Genomic DNA, 21,265 nt, shown 5'->3' with positions numbered 1-21,265 from the left:
GGAGTAAGATGTTCCTCCAAAGGGGCTGACACTAAACCGCACGGTGTTTCAGGACAACCATTAAAGTAGTGGACCAGAATAGTCTGTCCAACAATCATGCTGAAGCCTTTGTCCTTTGTGCGTTCACTCATTGTTGGGAGTAAGTTAGACACCTTTCAGAGAGGCCTGGGAAGTAAGGACAACTTTCTAAAAGATTCAAATAAAAATTGTTTGAGCTGCAGCTGTTTCTTAGCCATATTCCTAACCAGAATATCCCACACGTACATGTAAGAGTTTTACAGATTCACACAGTGAGGACAACAGTGTTGGTTATGCTTTTAATGGAGAAAAATGTATCAATGCCAAAGAATGTCTTATATACTCATTAGCTTAGTGATTAAAGTTATTACATTTGGGTACAGTACAATGTGTTGGATTTCAAAGAAGAGACTACACATTTTTCTGCAACCTAAGGTATTGCAAAGGCTCAAGTTGTTTCAATACTACCTATATTGTAAAATATCTGGGGGAAATTAACAAGAGTTTTTTTAGTTGTGTGTGGTGAAACTGCACAGCAATGACACTGTTGGGACCATGAAATTTCCCCTAGAAGTATTTCCAATAACAGGCAAGTTAGGGGGCTAAGCTATCTCAGAGAATTTTACAATCTTGTAAATCCCATGTTTGCCCCAGAGAAACATTAAAGCATGTACATGATTTTAATGTTAAGAAAATATCAAATAGTTTCCATAAAGCTTCAGTAAACACCCCAAGGCACAAGTGTTGAAGTGGCCTGTTCACTACCATGTCACTGCAGTGTGGTTTTGGAGGTACAGGAACGCTGTGCTTGTGGGCAGAGGGCATTGACTTTATCTCTGTTTAAAAGCACCAGGTACCTAACTCAGCTTCCACTGACACAGGCTGCACCAGTTAGCTGCAGGATAGTGAATGGTTCAAGGGCTGCATTTACGGCATATTTTGCTTTTCTGCTCTTAGTGCTGGAAGGTTTTAAGCCTGTAGGCCTGTAGAGTATTTTCAAAGAGTGAAGACTACCCTGAAACTGGTTCTGAACAAAGAGCCTTTCTGAAAGCGCTCCTTGGGTACTTCAAGAACGAGTGGAGAAATGAATAAAGGACCAGTCTGCAGAAGCTGACTTTCTCAAGTGAGGAAGGATCATGTAGAGCTGATAATCTAGATTAAAATGTTTGGGCAAGACTATTAGTACATATTCTGGTAAAGCAAACACTACTGTATTGGCAGGGCTCACTGTACTGAGAAGAGTCATTGCTCAGGCCATGAACAGAAGAAATCCCACAGCGGGAGAAACATCTTGGGGCAACCCACAGGGCAGGCAAGTCACCAGCTGTAGGGTAGGGGCATCAACAGATTACAGAAACATCTCACTTTTCAATGACAGCGTTTTAGTGTACTTCTAGTGATAACCCAGGCTAAGTAGCCAAGGAGGCTTCTGAAGACTGTTCACCAACGTGCTGCGTTTCTCACGCAGGGGTCAATTAACAACACTTCTGAAAGAAGGGACTTGGTCATCTCAGCATCAACCAGTAGCCTTTTTGTTTTACATGGGAACTTGAAATTTTAGGACTTGTTTTTCTTCACTAGTTCAAAATCAGACAGGAAAAGAACTTAAGCTCACAGTTCAGACCCAGAAACAATGATTTGGCAAGCCACACTCAGCTCATGGATGCGTGATCATCTGAGAAAGAGCTCTTGACTGGTAGTCCACTCACATCTAAGGAAAGAAACGCACAAATAACAAATCACTTCCGTGGAAGCAAAGCATGTTCTCATCTTGAAACTGCCACAAGAGATCTGAAAATTCTGACATCTTAAAAGGTCATTCTGAAGCCTTATGAGCAGCCCGCCATTCCCGCGCCCCCATATTTGCAGTGGATAAAGCATTTCACATGTAAGACAATTCCACTGTGACCAGCTGTAACACTAATACATTCTTGGCATAAACCTACCTGTAGAGGAGTTCGATACAACCACTTCTCCTTATCAGCCTTAAGCTGCATACAGGCAAAGAGGTCACACACTGCCGGAAGGCCATAGCACTCAGGAGTGAAGGGGCGCTCCTCCTGCAGAGGTGAAGTGAGTAAGACTTCCTGCAAGAAGACAGGACAGGTGTGCTGCCGCATGACGGCTGGGAGGCCCCAAGGCCGGCTCCACCCATCTTCCAACTACTGTCTGGAAATATCGTCAATGTCAGCTGACACCAAAGGCAGCAGAATTTCCCCAAATCATTTTCTTAGTAAAAACAAGTTGCACTTCTCTTTTCCTGCAGGATTTGGGGCCTGGCAAGTGCACTAATCATTTGCTCTGAATACTCTTACAAGTTTTCCTTTCAGTTGCCAACATGACATCAAAATAAGTGCCCCAGCCAAATTTAGCATTTAACCTATTTAAGGATATGGCCTATTTCTAAAACCCAGACTTATTTTGCTGTTGGCTCACCTTAACCTTCTTCCGAAGTAGCCACTTGTCCTCTTCGGAGGCTGGCTGGCTGAGCTTCGCTATCTTCTTTCCGGGCAACACCCAGTCAGCAGTGTTGAAGGGATACCAAGAAGTGGCTGTGGGGCTTTTTAGATTTTGTTTGCCAGGTCTGTCTTCTGTAGGAGGCACTTCCCTGGGAATTCCTTCTTTATACACAGGACTCTTGAGCCACTCTGACAAGGGACTGCTCCTGATGGCCTGGAAGGAACCAGCAATTCTGGAAGGGGCCAAGGCTTTTGGTGCATTAGTTTGTTCTGTTTCTCCTTTTCTGGAAGGACAGAGCCACATATTCAAGGAATCTTTATGCTGCTCAGGTGCAGACTTGGGTTTCACAGGCACTCCGTTTTTGTCTTTTCCTTCCTTCTTTAGAAGCCACTTACACAGAGCTTCCTTCTCACAGTTCTCCTCACACACACACTGCGCAAAGCTGGCACAGGGCTCGTTAGCTCTGCACACCTCTTCTACCTTATAGGGGTCCTGACGGGTCTGGACCAGCCAATCCTCAGGAACTAGGCTAGGAGTAGATGGTGGCTTCTTGGCTTCCAAGTGGTCATTCAGGCATTTGAGACTGCCCAGGTTTTCAATCTCCACGCCTTTGGGCTGGTTGCCCCCACAGTTGGTGCAGGAGTCAGGCTTGGCGAGCCAATCACTCACGCTGTAGGGCTCCTGGAAGGCCTGGAACAGGAGCTTCAGCTTCTCACTGGCCTCACAGCTGCCGTTCTCAGGCTTCAGTGGCGTCTGTGGTTCCTGGGGAGTCACCAGCCAATCAGACAGGTCCATCTCATCTGCAGCAAACAGCTCTCTGTCATCCACCTTTCCAAGTTCAGCAGAGAACGCACTGGTGGCAGGATGGTTGTTACACTTTGGGGAACTTGGCTTTTCCGGAATTTCTTGCTGACTCCTGAGCAGCCAGTTTTCTAAGCCTTTCAGATTACCCCAGATGTTATTGAGGAAATGGCAGGCTCTGGCAGGCATCTGCACAGAAGAACACAGCGTCAGTCAATCAGGTCTGCATTTACTGTGCCCAGTGTTTCTAGGTGTAAAGCCAAGAGGCAATGGTGTTCTGTTTAAATACTAAAGAAATATGCTATATTAAAAACAAACAAACAAACAAACTTCTCTGTAGCTTGTGGAAAACAAAAACGGAAGAGACAAGCTATAACTGAAGTATCTGCAACACAGCCATAAAAAAAGCGGCAACGAACCTGACTGTTCTCCAGGGTCGGCTTTTGACTGAGCCAGTCCTGCAGGTTGGTGCTGGGTGCGTAAGGAACTTGACGGCCATTGGCAGGTTTGCTTCCAAGGAGCCAGTCACTGAGAGGAACAGCTGGGGTGCAGGATGCGGCCTTCTGCTAATCACAGAAAAGGTTGCCTTAACAAGGAAATGTCACATGCCATGTATAGTCTCCCAGAGAGACGGCAGACTCGGCTTGCCGGGGGGCGGGCAGGTACCTGCCTTCCCTAGTGTAAAATAAGGAGCAGAGCAGAGCTCCAGGACTCGTCTAGGATTCTCCAGTCACATCGCCTTTGGAAAGAAACTGGATTGCAAAGAGACTCCCAAAGAGAGAGCAATACTAGTAAGTCATGACCTTAATTTCCTGACTGGTTATTAATGATTACGTCTACCTATAAAATAGTTTAATTTCTACTTGACATTTCTACAATCTCAGGAAAGTATTCAATTACACTAATTCATTGCCACTAGTTTTTTTTTTTTTTTTTTTTTTTTTTTTTGGCAAATAAACCGTATAAAAACAAAAAAGATTTACTCAAAACCCAAAGGAACCATAAGCCAAGCAGAAACAATCACCTTTACCTGCTCTGGTGATAGAATCCAGCCTCTCTTTTCCAGCGAGGGTCCAGTGTTTGATGAACTAGCATGAGCCATCAGGTGCTCAGGAATTTGCTATCAAAGCAAGGCAATCTGGTCATGTTATTCATGCTTTCACACACACTCACAAATTCCATGTATTATTTTTCAATATTATGTACTATTTTCAATATTACAAGAGTTGTCACTTCACTACAATACTGTTTACACTATGTGACCTACAAAGCAGTTATGAAATCTGAGTCCTCTGTTTACTATATTTTACATACATATAGATGTAGCTATGTATGTATGTATGCATGCATGCATTATATAAGAAATAACGCCAGCAATGGTGATATTACTACTTTTCATGTGCCCCAAATGAGGCCATGTCTGATTCTTTATTAAAGGTCACTCAAGCCATAATTTTGTAAGAAAAATGTCAAGAGCATTTACAGAGAAACAGGATGAGTTACAAAGACCATCAATGAGTCAATTCCCACATCCCAAAGGGAGCAGTCTAGTACACTATCAACTTGATCAGGAATGAAATTTCTGAGAGCTACCAAATGCATATCTTTTTAAATCAGGCCGCCTGTGGGAGACCACAGACCACAGGCACCCTGATGCATCTTAGAAGAGCATCACTCACCATGGTCTTGAGGGACCCGAAGGTGGTGATGGTCTGGCGCAGGGAACTGGTGTCGGCCTCAAAAAGCAGGACAGTCGAGTCTTCAGGCTTAAGGGTCAAACTGCCCAGTCTGGGGAAAAATAGTGTTTTTAAAAAGACTGATTCATGTTCTTGAAAGTCAGAATTACTGTAGAGGGAGAGACAAAGGGAGATTGCCCATCTGCTGACTATCATCCGGAAGGCCCACCGCAGCCACAGCTGGGCTGGCCTTGTAGACACAGGGGCCCGAGGACCTGGACCCTCCTCTGCTGCCCTGCTAGGCCATTAGCAGGAACTCGAACTGGTGCTCATATGGGATGCTGGCACCACAGGAGAATAGCATGCTAAGCCATCATGCTGGCCTGGAGTAAACACAAGTTTTAAGGAACATTTGTTTGACATCACAACAAAAGCCCAATTACGATTTTAAATGACTTCATTTCTCTAAGAAATCCAGACACTGATGACTGGAATTGGGCAACACCAAATATACATAAAGCCTGAAGATTTCAAACAGAGAATAGAGAAGGGTAACGCATGCAGTAAGCCACAAAGCTATCTTTTGACATACCAAGATTAAGGAGTCTGAAACCAAGCTTTCCAAAAAAAAAAAGGAAAAAAAGGTCTTTACCTCTCGAGACACACGGACACTTGATTGGCTAGATCTTTGCTTTGGGTGCACTCCAGCTGATGAATGAGACAGTTGAACTGGCCCAGTAACTGCAAGAAAAAAAGGATGTTATCTAGTCCCAGAGATAATAAAACCAGCAGGTAGGTCCCAGCTAAGCAAACTGTGCAATTACACTTAGTTACCTAATTGCATGGCAAGAAAGACATTCTCTGGAAATCTAAAACCAGGCTCGAACCTGTCCCAGTCCCGCGGCCCTTACCCAGTAGAGCTGCTGGGCCTGCTGCTGGAGCGTCTCCTCCTTCAGCTGATAGATGAGGTCCACCTGCTCACACAGCCACACCTCTCGGCTGCGAAGACATTCCAGGTGGCGGCTGATACTGCTGTGGATCTGCGCCTTAACCTAGGAGGAAGACATGCACGTGAGCTCCTCCGCTGTCCTGAAGCCTAACAACCAGCTGTGAGGGTCTTCCACTTCTGGGACCACACAGCCTTTGATTGGTGGCAGCTACAGTATATCTTCCCAGGGGAAAAAATGCGTACACTCAAAACTGTGTGTGTGAGATCAAGATCTGACATGCCAAAGATGATTCAAGGATCCTCCAAAGTCTTACTGGACCTCAATTTTAAAGAATCCCAGGCCCTAAAACCCTTCCTCAGAATCCTTTCCTCTTCAGAGAATGTTAATTTTGAGCACCTTATTTTCAAGAGAAAATAGAAGGTTGTGTCTTCCAGGAGATACTGAGCCCCCTCAGCTTTCCATGTAATTTTACAACCTCAAGCTTTACAGGTTTATTGGGAAAGGATAGCCAGCCTTATCTGCTCCTAACCCACACAAAGAGCAGTCCATTTAGAGTGACCTGAATGAGCAAACTGAGGTGACTACAGAATGGACAATTTAAATACAATTATAAACCGCATGTTTCTGGAAGCATAAACAATGATTCAAATGGGAGCTAAATTTAAAAAATGCCAAGGAGAAAAATCAAAACTGCTGTAAATTATTTCATGAGAATATGAAACTACATATTTTTAAATTTCTATTTATTTCAAAGGCAAACAGACACATAGACACAGAGTTAAGACAGAAAGCTCCAAACTACCTGTGGCCTCACTCCCCAGATGCCCACGGTGTGGCCAGGGCCAAAGCTGAGAACCAGAAACTCAAGGCTGGAACCCAAGACCTTGAGTCATCCTGCTGCCTCCCAGGCTGTGCGTTAGCAGGGAAGCTGGATCAGAAACGGACAACGAACACTGAACCCAGCACTCTGACATGAAGCACAGCTATGCTCTTACCCAGCATCCTAACTGTGCCCTGAAAACTCTTTAAAAAGATTTTGTTCTGTGTAATAAATACAGTTCTGTTTCAAAGTCAAGTTATATTTGGTTTGCATACTTACTGAAGAATACTAATGGGATTACCAGGTTTCACTGTGGCCTGTTGCAACAGCCATATAGGACAGCAATGCCACCAGCGAGTTAGAAGATGATGAGGGCAGCCGTCAGGAGGAGGTGCATGCGCACTGCTCACTCCCTCCATCATTCTGTGCTGATGACCATGCCTGGCACAGGGGCCACATGGGAGAGCCATCAAAAACCCAGTGGTTACAACATCCACACAGCCACAGCAGAAAGCCAAGTCTGATATCTAGCTCCAGTTCCTGGCTCAAACCTCCTGCTAACACAGACCATAAAATGGTTCAAAAAATTGGGTTCCTGCCACTGCTAGGGACACCTGGTCCGAGTTCCCTGATTCCAGTTTTGGTTTGGTTCAGCCTCAGCTGTTGGAAGCATGTGAGGAGTTTAAGCATCAGAGCTGAGCTCTATGTATCTGCCTCTCTTAACTCTAAAATAAATGATTTTTAAAAGTGCACGTTGAAAAGAATTCTATAGAGTAGGGTTTTCAACTCTTCTAGGTCTTCCTTATTATCCCTTGGGATCAAAGGCCCCTAGGTGCCAGGTAGTTGACCAGGACTGAGTAGACCATGCAAGACATGGGGTGCAACTTCTTGGTTGGCATGTGGCAGCTGAGTCCTTGACAATGCTCTCACCAGCCTTGCACTAGGAGCCCAGACAAAAGAAGAGACAAGCCCGTGTCACACCTCACGCAGGTTCTCTTTGATCTGCTGTTCAGCCCGGAGAACTTCTCCAATGGCAAGCTCCAAGTCCCTCCGCGCATCACTACACCTCACAAGAGGTTCTCGATTACTCGAGCAGCCACTCTGGTCCTGTGCAGTATTCATTCTGCTCACAGTTCCTTTAAAAGAAAGAAAATGGATAATTATAACTATTGTACTACTTGGAATTCTTATTATCTAAAATCACCTTGCAAACGCTCCTAAGTAATCATCCCAAGCAGTGAACATTACCAACTGCAAAGGCTATACCCAACACAAGGCCCGACATACAGGGCACTCAGTAATACTGTTCCCTCCCTTCTCTCCCCATTCAGTGTTGCTGCCAATGACACTTTACATGTAAACAAGTATTTCTGAAAGAGTACATTAGGCACCTTAACAGGGACACAGACTCTGAAAAGTGAAGACTGTGGAACCTAAGTTTCTAAAACCACCCAGGCCTATGAGGCATGTGTTCCCTGGAAGGTTGAGAGATGGAGACCAACAGCTAAGAGACCAGTTACTTTGAAAACAGGCTGTGAACTAACAGAATACACAGAGTTTACAACACCACTGATAACTGCCATTGCCTCAGTTCATAGGAAAGATGAAACTTCTGATTTTCTCTTTTAGGAATTTTTGTTTTTGTATAAGTTGGAAGAACACAGGTATGACTTTCACAGCTAGAGAACGCTCACACGATTCTGATACAAAGGGGGCACTTAGAGAACTGGTCTGGGCAAATGCAGAGCATTCTCTCAAGTATATCCGAGGTGAGAAAGTAGGAAAGGCAGTATGTGTTCCAGGAAGATGTCGGCAAAGCAATGAAGGAAAGCTTGACAAGAGCAGCTGGATGCGGAGTTTCATGTTTACTTTGAAGAAGCAGTGACCATTGCAGCCCTGCACAGAGTCACCACGCCCTTATGCCAAAGTGACTTCCTTCTGGACAGTAATACACACAGTATCTCTGGACAGTAAGAGGGCAAGACAGCATGTTATCTTTGTGGACAAAGGGAAAATCGAAACACAACGCAATTGAGTAAAAATATTTCTTACATGGTAAAGTTTGTAGAGGTGTGTCCAGTTCTTCCCAACTACTCATTTTCCACGAAGGAAAACATAGAAGTCAAACATTAAATTTGGAGGTAACATGGCACAGTGACAGAAAGGGATCACAAAACAATTTCTACATAAGCTGTCAATGTTTATAAAATGTAAATGTTTTACATAAGAGAATGAAATGTTTTTAAAGGATGGAAATCCTTAATTCAAGAGTAGGGAGCTAGCAGCGTGTGAGGCCTGAGGGCAAAACAATGCACCTGCTAATTTGAGTGCTCTAACCAGAGGGTCTCCTTGGCCAAGGGCCCAATCTGTTTATTACTTTTCAAACTTATTTCTGAGTTGCAGGCTGGGTAAGAGGGGACTCAGAAGGGGGAAAAAGGCCTCAAAACCACGCTAATCCTCCCCAGGATGAAAGTCTGCTGAGTTGAGATAAGAGACACTTTCAGGTGAACAAGATTACTCTTCTCAAATACCCAGCCAGCTGTCAAACAGAATTCAGATTTGCTCAGAAAAGGATTTGCAGTAAGCGTCTTAGGCAATGCAGAAAAATGTCTTAATAGCCCTGAAGACAATGACCACAGAAGAGCCAGCTGTTGGCTGAATAGGGCTGAAGGCCTCTGGGGACAGAGCGGACTCTGACCCTGGTCACAACTTCAGGAGGAGCAGCATGTGCCCAGGTGAAAGCTGGACCGGCACAGGGTGCGTTCTACAGCAGAAACAAAACAGGAAGCAACTCAACAGGCTTTCTTTTCACCATCTCAGCAAAAGAGCCAAATTCAGGAACCGACAAGCTGCTACAAGACAGTGGCAGACTCAGGAAACTGCAATTTCCCCTGGTTAGCTCTGTGCCCTCAGAAGGACTATCAGAAGGAAGGACTTTTGAACTGCAGCCGGAGCTGCCGCGAATCCTAAGAAAATCATTCTCAGGCTGTCAGCATCTGTGTGCAATGCAACAATGCCTGCAGTTCAAAATTTAATCGACAAAATGGAAATGCTGCTTCAAAACATCAAGAAACCCAGAGCGTGTGAGAGACAAACTCACAAGCATTTCCAGATCCCCAAAGCAGCCTTCACCATCCAATCCCAACAACTCCACACTGTTTAGGGAAGAACATGGCACCCACAGGGGACTGCCCCTTCATCAGCTGTGCCCAGAAGGCAGGACAAGATTAAAGCTACCAAACTGATTTTTCCAGAGTTCGCAAACTTCTTCAGTTGGGATGAGTACTATCTGCAAAACACTGGTATTGTGAGAATAAGGGTCCCTGAAATCTACTGTTGTTTTGTTGTGGCCAGTCCCACCACTTGGGCCTTTTGCTGTCTACTCCTCCTTTGTGGGGCACGGGGGCATCAGCTTCCACAGCCCAGCTCCTGAGCCTGGGGCTGTGTGTCCAGGCCCTCTCTGTCCAAGTCAACAGCCCTCCCGCCCCCGCCATGGAGTCAACTCAAATCACAATGGGCTGATACCCAAGCTGCCCTACGAAGCCAAGCGCTGTGTATCAAGTAACTGGTTCAACCACTGTTTGCGTCAGGTTCACAGTCAGCAGGGCAGGCCTGATGGAGTCTAAAAAATCTGGCTTCTGCGAGCTGGAGACCCCTGAGCTGGTAAATGAACCCCTCTAGACTTCGACTTCCTCTGAAGAATACAGATAACTGTGGGGCCAAGGGAGAAAAGCATCACAATTTACAGACCTTAATGTTGGACTCAGGCACCACTTCACTAAAATTTAAATATTCTGATATTGATTTTGTGAGCTGGGAAAGGCTGAAGAAAGCAAAACAAAACAAAACAAAAAACAACCAAAGAAACAAAAAGAAGATTGGTCATGCCAAAGTTACTTTCCTTGTAAGATAGGAAAAGGGAGCTACAGCAGCAAGAAAACAATTATAAGCTAACACCGTTATATCCTTTGGATAAGGATTAAAACAGAGGGGACAGAGGCCAGCTCTGTGGCATAATGGTTTGAGCAGCGCCAGCAACCCATGTGGGTGCTGCTTCAAGCCCCAACTGCTCCACTTCTAACCTAGCTCTCTGCTAATGTGTCTGGGAAAACAGTAGCAGATGGATCAAGTGCTTGGGTTCCTGCACCCAGCTCAATCATCTGGAAGAAGCTCCTGGTTCCTGACTTCACTGTGGCCCAGCCCTTGGCTGCTGTACCCATTTGTGGTGTGAACCAGTCAGCAGATGGAAGATCTTTCTCTTCCTCTGTGTAACACTCTTCCGAATGAAGAAATAATAAATAAATAAATAAATCAGGGAGCTAAAGAAACCAGTCTATTTGGATGCTCCTAATTCTGATTTCTTGGCCGGTCAAATGACGTCTTTTCACCTTAATACGCAAGGGTGGCTCCAATTTGATGTGGCCTGGTCTGTTGTGGCCTGGTGCGGGACACTGGTCTAAAACAATGACCTCTAGTAACTACTAGGGGGTAAGAAAAACAGCACAAAAGCTAGGGAAAGGGGGTTTTGAGCCGAAAAGGCCTGGACTGAGAGTCTTTCCAATTCACACCTGAGGATATTAACACCAGTTCACGGAGTTAGGACTAAGAGGTGGTGCTTTGATAAACATTTCTCTAGTCTCTCACTATAAAACATAACCAAAATCAAACCATCTTTAATGGCAAAAACTCAAGAGCCTAAACATTTACATAAACCTGGAACACACACTTTTGCCAGTTTTCCTATCTGTAAGAAGGCTGAATCAGGTTCTAACTGAAAAATACTTTTAAATTTTTTCTGTAATGGATTTTTTTTTCACTTTTAGTTTTTTATGATACAGTTCCATAGGCTTAGGGGTTTTCCCTCCTCTCCTCCTATTTCCCCTTGACCCACTGATTCCACCCATATTATTACAACAGTATAGTCCCTCAACAACAGTCACAAGGTCATCACCCTGCTATGAGTGTATTCTGACATTGCAGGTATAGACAGTGAGAGAGTTCAGATCTCTTTAACAGTCTCACTGGGAGCAGAGATATTTGATTTGGAAGCAGAGACGCAGACGATGAAGTATCTCGGAATGACCGTCTCTACTATACAGCTCCTCTAGATGAGCACATGAACATGCATGTTTATCTCTGTATCTACTGACCTTGTGTTTTCAGGAAGGTTGCCTTATATCAGAGAGAACCTAACTAAAAATTTCTAATCAATAATTAAAAAAAAAAAAACCTAAAGTGTCCTTTTGACTTCACATGTGTAATCCAAACTACTGCTTACCACCTTCCCATAAAGGGTTGCGCTAAATGTTTGCTTTTAGAAGCAAAGTTAACAATGTGTGGTAGCCTGGTGGCTAAAGTCCTCTCCTTGCATGCACCAGAATCCCATATGGGTACTGATTTGTGTCCCGGCTGTTCCACTTCCCATCCAGCTCCCTGCTTGTAACCTGGGAAAGCAGTTGAGGATGGTGCAAGGTATTGGGACCCTGTACCTGCCTGGGAGACCAAAAAAGCTTCTGGCTCCTGGCTTTAGATCACCTCAGCTCCAGTCATGGCAGCCACTTGGGGAAGTGAACCAGAGGAAATGGGAAATCTTACTGTCTCCTCTTCTCTCTGTAGATCTGCCTTTCCAATAAAATAAATAAAAATATAAATAAAAATAAAAAATATAAATAAAAATATAAATAAAATAAATAAAAATAAAAATATAAAAATAAATAAATACATCTTTTTTAAAAAGTGCTTTATGAAGTTTGGCTGCCTCTAAGATCCCTGATCTGGGTGGGGGTGGGGGTTTAAAGAAGGGAGAGAAACACACAACCCTGAGACAGGCATCCCAGGCTCCTTGAAGAAGAGTTCCATAAACAATAGCCACTGTAGACAATTACACACTACAGCTTGCAGATCCAGTTCCCAAGGTCCAAGATCATGTAACAAGAACTGAGCAATTAACCCCAAATGAAGCTAAGTCATTATCATAGGGTTTAACCAAAAAATTTCCAAAGAGCTGTGACCCTCTGTGACCCACACAAACTGTAATTTGAGGTTGGAAACAACCCCAGACATGTCTCAAGTGCATAAATGAAACCACAAAGGTCCCCACAGTCTAACCGAAGCTTCTGAAGGGCCAGGGCTGTAAAGGGTGCTGGGGTCAAGAATAAGTCTCCCAGGGTCCAGTCCTAGGTTCTCCACCCAAGACAAGCTTGATCTTCCTTTTGTGTAGTAATAAACTGTTAACTGTCAACACTAGAGTTTAAAATGAAGGTTCTAATAGAACAACTTCCCTCAGCTGCTGCACTCCATGTTGGTACTTACAGCTACAATGTATCAGAGCCTTGGCCTAGGCTAACTCCAAGAAAAACAAACACTGGGTCTTAGGCTAGGTTCCCAGTAACACAATACTGCCCCTTAGCAATGCCAAGCAGTCAGGGCAGAGTAGAGACCCGGAGCACGGGTCTAGCATTGGTGTTACAGAAAGAAGCCTGGCGCTGTCTCATCACTTGTAACCTCACCTTCTAGTCTCCCAGTCTCTGCTTCCTGACCCTCCTACCCCACAGACCTCCAATTTGTACTTATTTACATGGTATCCAAATTACTGGTCAAAGACCAGGGCTGGTACAATTGGTCCACAGGATATATAAAAGCTCTACACACTAAATTCAAAATAGTAACTGGCAGTTTGGTTTTCTTTGATGAGCTAACCCCCATTAGATGTTTATACAAACTGTTATAAAAGAGGTCATAAATTATAGTAAGCTGCAATTTTACCGTAATCCTTTTATTTCAAATGGTGGGTTTTTTTTTTTTTTTTTTTGACACTTTGAAAAAAAAAAGCAAGTCTGTTTCTGAAATTCTAATTCATTAACTCAAGGATTAATAGGTCTTCCCCTGACCCCGGCAACTTGAAATTCGTTTTCAAGACAAGCAGTTTACCAGATTCAGAATCTACTTCTGTAACGCTTTAAAAGCCAAAAATAAACGTAATGTCACAACATCCGATGGGGCCCCCGGAGTTGCGAGCAACGCCTTTCCCTGGTGACTGACAACCTACCGCAGAATCCTACCTCTTAGGGACAAACGCGGCCAAGCCTTCCCAGTTCTAAGCACACCCAGCGCAGCGGCCCAGCTTCCCCGGCGGTCCCTCCCTGCGCCGCCCAGCACAGCACAGCAACAGCACTCACGTCCGCACCCGGCACCTCGGCACCCAGTACTGGCGCCCAGGCATCCGCAGGCGGCTTTAAGCTGAGGCTGATGGAAGGCCACGGGAGCACGCACGAGGCTCCGCCCCCAGGGCCACTGGGCACGCCCACTTGCTGCGCTCCCAACAGGCACTTTGATCCTCGCTTTAGGATTCCCCTGCTAGTCACTGAAGAGCAAGGAGAAGAAGCAGTCACAAGGCCTGTGTTGTTACTGAATGTGCCTAGCTCTAGAGTACCGCTGTCAGAGACTGGGGCTTAGCCCTGGGCTTCTTCTAGAAGTTCTGACGTCCCCTCTCCTTTGTGACACAGCTCTCCCTGCACCCAACAACAGTGTGTCAATCTCACACACAACCATGGGGGGGGGTCCTCTGTCCCACACCCTGGGGATGCTTTTCATGCAACACACGAGGACTGAGCCCCCCCAGAGGCCACACAATTCTAGGCCCTGGGAATACATCTGCGGACATTACGCCTAAGCTTCACAGGAGGATGTAACATGCAACATGTACCAGGAGGATGGGCCGAGAGTTGTGTAACCACAGAAAGAGACCTTCACCAATACGTGCCTTAGTTTCCTACCTGTAGAAAGCAGGTGATAAAGAACCCAACTCAGTAACAATGATACAAACTGATTAGCATACAGGACACCCTCTGTTGCCCACTGCCCTCATGGCTCTTCTGGTTTTCCGCGACAGTCCTCATTGCCTACGTATCTTTTCAGGCTTGATGGTGAAGGTTACACGGCAGGAGTTGGGACGGGGAAAGGAGGGAGAGACAGCAAAAGACCTCTTCCGTGTGCTGGCTGACTCCCACAACGGCCAACCAATACTCAGGCCTGCGCCAGGCTGAAACCAGGAGCTGGGAACTCAACATGAGTCTCCCGCATGGGTGGCAAGGACCTAAATACCAGAGCCATCAGCACTACAGTACCAGAAGATGGATGAGAAATGGAGGTAGGACATGGGAGTGCCCCAAGCAGCAGTTTAACACACTGTACCACAACACCCACCCCTCAATTTTAAAGGTTAAAAAAAAAAACCTGTCTTGCTTTTTGCAAACAGCAAGAGTAAAGAAAAGCCGCAAGAGAAGCAGCAGAAGGGAATACAATGAGCTATCACTCTCAGTTGAGCACCCCTTAGATTTGGGGGGAACAGTTTCCTGGGATCCCAATTCAGGCATTCACTATCCAAATAACGAGAGCACAGGTTCCCTGATGCCAAATCCCTCCTTGGATTACTCGTGTGAAGATAGAAATGACCAACTGAATCCAACAGCGCACCAGCATTGTGGCACAGTGGGCTAAACAGCTGTCTGTTAAGTGCCAGCTGTTCCACCTCTGAACCAGCTCATTCTAAAGCACAAACAAAAGCAGTGGAGGATGGCTCCGGGACCCGGGCGTCTGTCATCCACGTGGGAGATAAAGATGGAGTCCCAGGCTCCTGGCTTCATTCCTGACCACTGCAGTCATTTAGAGAGTAAACTCGCAGACGGAAGATTCTTTCTCATTCCTTCTTTCTAAAACCCTTTCAGATAAATGAATTAAAAAAAATAGCCCACACACATTGCTTCTTGGCCTTTTGGCTAAGATCAAGTGTAAAAAATAGCCCACACAGCATGAGTGATGAAAACAAAAATGTCATGGTCCTTTGTACTTTATCAATCGCTAGAAGGAGAGAATTCTCAGTCTGTTGTATAACTGACATAGAGCTTTCATCTAATCTCTACATCCTTTCAAAGGGCCACAATGTAAATACAACAGAAACTTGCTGGCCAGCATTTCCTTGGCCCATGGTCTCTACCCTCTCTCTGGGGTGCTGCCCTATGCCCCAGCACACCAAAGGCCCCAGTTACGTTTCCACTTCAGCGCCACTGAGTCAGTTTCTGAGTCGCCTGTGTTTGTTCTCAAGTGACTTATGCCAGCATTACTTATCTTAACGATGTAACTAATCAAACATGAAAAGATTCGAGGAAAAACCTTCACAAAAATCTATGCATGGGCCCAGCGCGATAGCGTAATGGTTAAGGTCCTCACCTTGAACGCGCCGGGATCCCATGTGGGTGCTGGTTCTAGTCCCCGCAGCTCCACTTCCCATCCAGCTCCCTGCTTGTGGCCTGGGAAAGCAGGAGAGGATGGTCCAAAGCCTTGGGACCCTGCACCCGTGTGGGAGACCTGGAAGAAGTTCCTGGCTCCTGGCTTCGGATCAGTGCAGAACCGGCCACTTGGGGAGTGCTTCATTGGACAGAAGATCTTCCTCTCTGTCTCTCCTCCTCTCTGTACATCTGCCTTTCCAAAAAAACAAACAAACAAAAAAATCTGTGCACAAGGCCAGTGGTCACGCGTCTTTTACGCCCTTAAGCTTCATTATTTCTCCTTGTGTCATTATAAAATAGGTTAAAGGGGAAAAATGTATAAAGCACTGTTGCTCTCTTCTGTTTCAAGAGTTGCTATGCTCTCTCAAAACAAGACACATGCTCACCTAAAGGGCCCTCCAGCGCACCCTGCTCGCCCACAGGACAGAGTCCAGCTCTTACTAAGAGTTTCCATTTCCTGACTGCAGCCTGCCTCAGCTGCCATCTCCCAGAGCGCCCCTCCCGGACCTGGGGGCGGGCTGCTCTGTGCACAGTCCAATCAGATCCAGCTTGTCCAGTCTGACTCCCAGTGTTCTCTGCCTGCAATGCCGACCCCATCTCTTTCCATACATTTTAGTTTTTATAAAATTTATTTTTTATTGGACAGATTTACAGAGAAGGAGAGACAAAGAGAAAGACCTTCCATCAGCTGGTTCACTCCCCCAAATAGCTGCAACAGCCAGCTCTGAGCCGATCCGAAGCCAGGAGTCAAGAGCTTCTTCATGGTCTCAGGCGGGTGCAGGTTCCCAAAGACAGAAACCTTTACTTCTGTCAGCTGTGCGTTCCCCCATGGAACGGCACAATTGAGCATCGTGTTCCTAGAGCACTCCCGACTCAGCCCTAGGCCTGCAGGGGCTCTTCCTGTGCATACGCCTTGCCCTAATGAGCAGCAGTTTCAGCCTGTTGCAGAATCAAGGCAAGGCAAGGCAAGGCAAGGCAAGCCAACTCCAGGAGGACAAGTTAGCCTAAAAACGGCTAAGCATGCAGGATGTCCTACTTGTGTCCATACTCTATGTTGAAGCAACAAAGTTAGACACACACTGAAAACCATGCAAAATCAAAGCCTTGGCCAACCATGTTAAACAGTCTAAGAAGCGACAGGAAGAGCAATAAAAATGCCTCGGACACCTACAGTTCACTCACTGAGCCCAGTGCATTCGGCCAGTGGGCTCTCGAGCACTCTCTGGAGGCTTGCCTCTCGCAGCTGTGAGGAGTGAACGGAGGCATTCAATTCCCAGGGCTCAGCGGTGCTTCAGCAAGTTTGGCCAACATGCTCCCCATGCGTCCCCAGGTGGGGGTATGCCTGTTAGGGTCTTCACAGGATTTGGCTGCCCAAACTCCGAAGCCCATTTAAGAACCCAAGTTTCATGTCATGGGTATCTGGATGAAATGTCAGTAGGTTAAAGGTGGAACTGAAGGCCTCTGGGTAGGGAGGGGACTGGATGAAAGTTGCTGGGCTGTAGCCCCACCCTCAAGTCAGGATGGTACCATTAGGGGCCGACCGCACCCGGGTGCATCAAGAGGGCGCTTCCTCATCTCTCAGCTTCCTGGCTGGCCTTGGTCGTTCCCCCAGGGCCAGCTTTCCTCAGGCACCCCTCTAATGGAATCCTGGACTGTGAACCCCCAAACTGTAAGCTGATAGAGATCTTCTGCCCTTCTGAGTGGCTTCTAGAAGTATTTAGGTTCAAGTAGCAAAAAGCTGAGTGGCACTGCTCAGTTGTTGGTGACTCATGCCCACAAAACACTTGGAATAGCTGTAGCATGCAGTGAGAGCTCCACAGTTCTTGGTCATTTGGAGGGTTTAGTACTCTGTGGTACTTATGACAGTGTGATGCGTAGAAACCACTGATGGCTCCTTCCAGAAAACACACCACTCGATAAACTCTACCGCCAGCTGACTAAGTGCCTAAGACGTGAGGTTCTTTTTTTAGTCTTCGTAAATGTTAAAGGTATTGTCAACAACAGTTTAAGAAAAAAAAAAAAATCCAGCTCAGGCTTGAAGAGATGAAATAGATTAACTAGTCACATGTTTCCAAGCTGAAAAGTCAAGACTTAATCACACTCAGAGTCAGAAGCTCGGGGCCACACAATGTGTGTCAAGACTTACTCGCGGTTCAAGGCTTCATGTCCTCATCCAGCAAGTTGCGGGGTGTCTAAGCTCAGCACACTGACAGTCCCTGACCACTCAATGGCGACCTTGGCAGCCAGAGGGGCTACGATCTCAATGACTCACCAAGGACAGAGTGGACAGTAACCGATGACATGGAGGAAGCGACTGAGAGTTACCCATCACCCTCCCACGTGGCTCAAAGACCCCCCCACAAAGTGTTAACAGGCACCCCGTGAAGGAAGGCACTGGGAAATGCTAAGAGGCACCCACACAGGGGGAAGGGGCCAGGAGTCGCACACAACTCCTGTGTCATTCCACAGGAGAGCCACCTGTCTGCCCCAAGGGGATGCACTGCAGATTTAGCCATACATGGTCATAAAATGTTGAGTGCTGACATTTTTTTTTCCTCCCCAGCGACCCAAGGACAAAGAGGAGTGATGGGGGAAGGAGCAGGAGACGGTCAGGGTCAGAACAGCCACTGTGCTAGACTCTGGTTCTCTCTGACTTCCAACAAATGTGCAAGCTAGCAGTCTTGAAAAGAGCAATGCCAGCAGCCTGCCTGGCGCCCTAAGGCAGAAAAGGGAAGTTCCGTTCGAGCCCGGCAGGTGGACAGGCCCCGCCGGGAGCCCCGCGCAGCAGGCCGTGACCAGGGGCACCCCAGCCCTGTCCTTGGAGCCGCTCCGGGCCCCCGCGCCACACTCCCGGGACCCAGAGCTGTTTATGTAACTCGGCTGGCTGCTGCCTCGGGGGCGGCAAGGCGCGCTACCTCCTCGGCGCCCTCAGCGCCCTCGGGCCCTGGAGAAAGCATTCAGGGAGTGAGCTCGCTCGCCCTGCTTTCCGCCACCTCACAAGCTTGGGCGTGAACACACAAGCTTGCGCGTGCACAGCCGGGAAAGGCCGGGCCCCAGGGCCAGGTGGTTTGCAAGGAGGCCGGGCCCCAGAGACCCCGAAGGCCCGGGCCGGCGGGGAGGTGGGCTGAGGGCCGGGGAGGCAGGACAGGGCCGGGGAGGCAGGACAGGGCTGGGCAGGGGACAGAGGACGAGCCGGGGACGGAAGGATGCCAGGGCCGAGGACGGAGGACAGGGCCGGGCAGGGGCGAGCGGAGCCGGAGACAGAGGGATGCCCGGGCCGGGGAGGCAGGATAGCCCCGGGCCGGGGACGGAGGGCTGCCCCGGCCGGCAGGGGACGGAGGACAGCCCCGGATCGGGGTGGACGGAGGGCCTGGGAGAGGGAGGGCGGCCCGGATACGGGGCGAGCGGGGCCGGGGAGGCAGGACAGGCCTGGGCCGGCGGGGAAGTGGGCTGAGGGCCGGGGTCAGCCCCGGCCGGCCTGCCCGCGGCCCCCGCGCCTCCCGCGCCGGCCACTCCGGGTCCTACCTGGTCCGACGGCCTCTCCCGCAGATCCGACCCAGGAACTCGGCTTGACGGAGACCGGGCGGCTTCACACACACAAGCCCAGGCCGCAGATACGCTTCTCGCGAGAACACCACCTTCCTCCCTCGCCGCTCGCCACTTTTCTGACACTCTCGCGAGAGCTCTCCGCCAAACGCCCTCGACCGCCCCCTAGAGGGTCCGGGGCGCAAGCGCACGCTCTTCGTCTGTCCTGAACGTCCTACGAATCCTCCGTGAATATAAACATCAGGAAGTTTTGGGGTTTGCTTCTGAAAACAGATGCTGCTCTAAGCCACGATCTCAAGTGGTCCTGGAATGTCCTCACAGGCTTTCGTGTCCGGATACAAAATCAATGTGGGAAGACACGGGAGGAGGGCGGTTATTGTGTAATTCACTTGCCTGTGTTGAATTCCTACAGCCAGAGGATAGGGTGGAGTTTGCCGTTGCCCGGAGAAAGTTGTGCATAAGTAGTTGTGCAAGAGGTGGAAAGTGAGTAACAAATGCAGATTCCACCCCGCGGGAAGCAGCCTCTAGGATTCTCGCTCCCTAACAGGTGTTACCCACACCCTGCCCCCTCTCTCCAGCTTACAGTGTGACTGCACCACGATGGGAGTTTTTTATTTTTTTCCAAAAACTTTTAAACTGTCTTCAAAGATATTTATATATTGGAAAGGCAGAATTGCTGAGAGAGACAGGGAGAGAGAAATTTTCCATCTGCTTGTTTCCTCCCCAAATGGCTGCAATGGCCAGGAGATAGGTCTGTCCAAACCCAGCAGCCAGGAATTTTGTCCGGGTCTCCCATGTGGGTGTAGGGGCTTAAGGATCTGAGCCATCCTCACTGCACTAAGGCAGCTGGTTCGAAATGGTGCAGCTGGTCTTGAACTGGCACCCATGTAGGATAGTGGTGCCACAAGGTGTGGCTTTGCCCTCTGTGCCACAGCACAGACCCCCATGTTGAAATGTTGTGGTGTGTGTGCACCCAGATGTTAAGAGGGGCTCCTTTTGTCTCAGTGAGACAGACGTGGTCATGCTCACTGCTGACTGCTTGCCCCTTTCCCAGCTCAGGAAAAAATCATAATAGGGTCTTTAAAAAGGAGAAACAGGTGTATTTATTCATTGGAAAGGCAGGATTACAGAGAGAGACAGAAAGACAAAAGAGATCTTCCACCCACTGGTTCACTCCCCAGAACCTGGGCCAGGAATGCCATTTGGCTCTCCCACATGGGTTCACAGGTCCAAGCACTTAAGCCATCTTCCTCCTCTGCTTTCCCAGGCACATTAACAAGGAGCTGGGTCAGAAGTGTAGCAGCACACCAAAATGCCGACTACTACAAAGGTGTCTTATGGGTCCCACCCAAGAGTGACTCCTACAAACGGGTCAGGCAGTCTTAGTAGAAAGCGGCAGGAGGCAGAAGTGGGGATACAGGGATGAGGGAGCCGAGAAATCTGAGGGTGGACTGGCAAATGTGGGTGCAGTGGGGATTGGGGAGCAGTGGGGAGGTGTCTGAGCAGCACTCAAAATTCCTTCAAGGAAGTCCACCATCCCTGGACCAGTGTGTCCACAGCCTGCGCTCTGGCCTGATGCCCCTTGCCTCCAGGGTAGGATGTGGAAGGGGACTTGTGCGTAACCCAAGGTGACCAGAGAGCCTTTGATTATCTGTGAATGATCAAAGACACTGAGGGGCTCAGCTGGATGGCTCAACAGGTCCCTAC

The 21,265-nt window shown here is 47.7% G+C and overlaps 1 protein-coding gene across 1 annotated transcript; it reads right to left on the bottom strand.

Moving 5' to 3' along the window:
• Positions 1-303: 303 nt before the first annotated feature.
• NCOA4 (nuclear receptor coactivator 4) lies at positions 304-19,677 on the bottom strand. Its single transcript, XM_004583532.3, has 10 exons — positions 19,538-19,677; positions 7,707-7,861; positions 5,867-6,007; positions 5,608-5,696; positions 4,959-5,067; positions 4,310-4,399; positions 3,699-3,842; positions 2,455-3,468; positions 1,965-2,105; positions 304-1,729 (listed from the first exon to the last, which is right to left on the bottom strand). Exons 2-10 carry the CDS (start codon positions 7,845-7,847, stop codon positions 1,724-1,726), a joined length of 1,875 nt encoding a protein of 624 aa, XP_004583589.2. The 5' UTR covers positions 7,848-7,861; positions 19,538-19,677; the 3' UTR covers positions 304-1,723.
• Positions 19,678-21,265: the final 1,588 nt, after the last annotated feature.

The sequence above is a fragment of the Ochotona princeps genome, chromosome 13 (genome assembly GCF_030435755.1).
Source record: "Ochotona princeps isolate mOchPri1 chromosome 13, mOchPri1.hap1, whole genome shotgun sequence".
NCBI lineage: Eukaryota > Metazoa > Chordata > Mammalia > Lagomorpha > Ochotonidae > Ochotona > Ochotona princeps.
This window is presented reverse-complemented; position numbering and strand designations above follow the sequence as displayed.

Excerpts from the sequence above, each read along its gene's own strand:
- NCOA4 (XM_004583532.3), bottom strand. The coding sequence starts at position 7,847 with ATGAATACTGCACAGGACCAGAGTGGCTGCTCGAGTAATCGAGAACCT. Across the intron at positions 5,068-5,607 it reads GTGTCCGTGTGTCTCGAGAG|ACTGGGCAGTTTGACCCTTA; the intron begins GTAAAGACCTTT and ends ATTTTTCCCCAG. Across the intron at positions 4,400-4,958 it reads TCGGGTCCCTCAAGACCATG|CAAATTCCTGAGCACCTGAT; the intron begins GTGAGTGATGCT and ends TTGCTTTGATAG.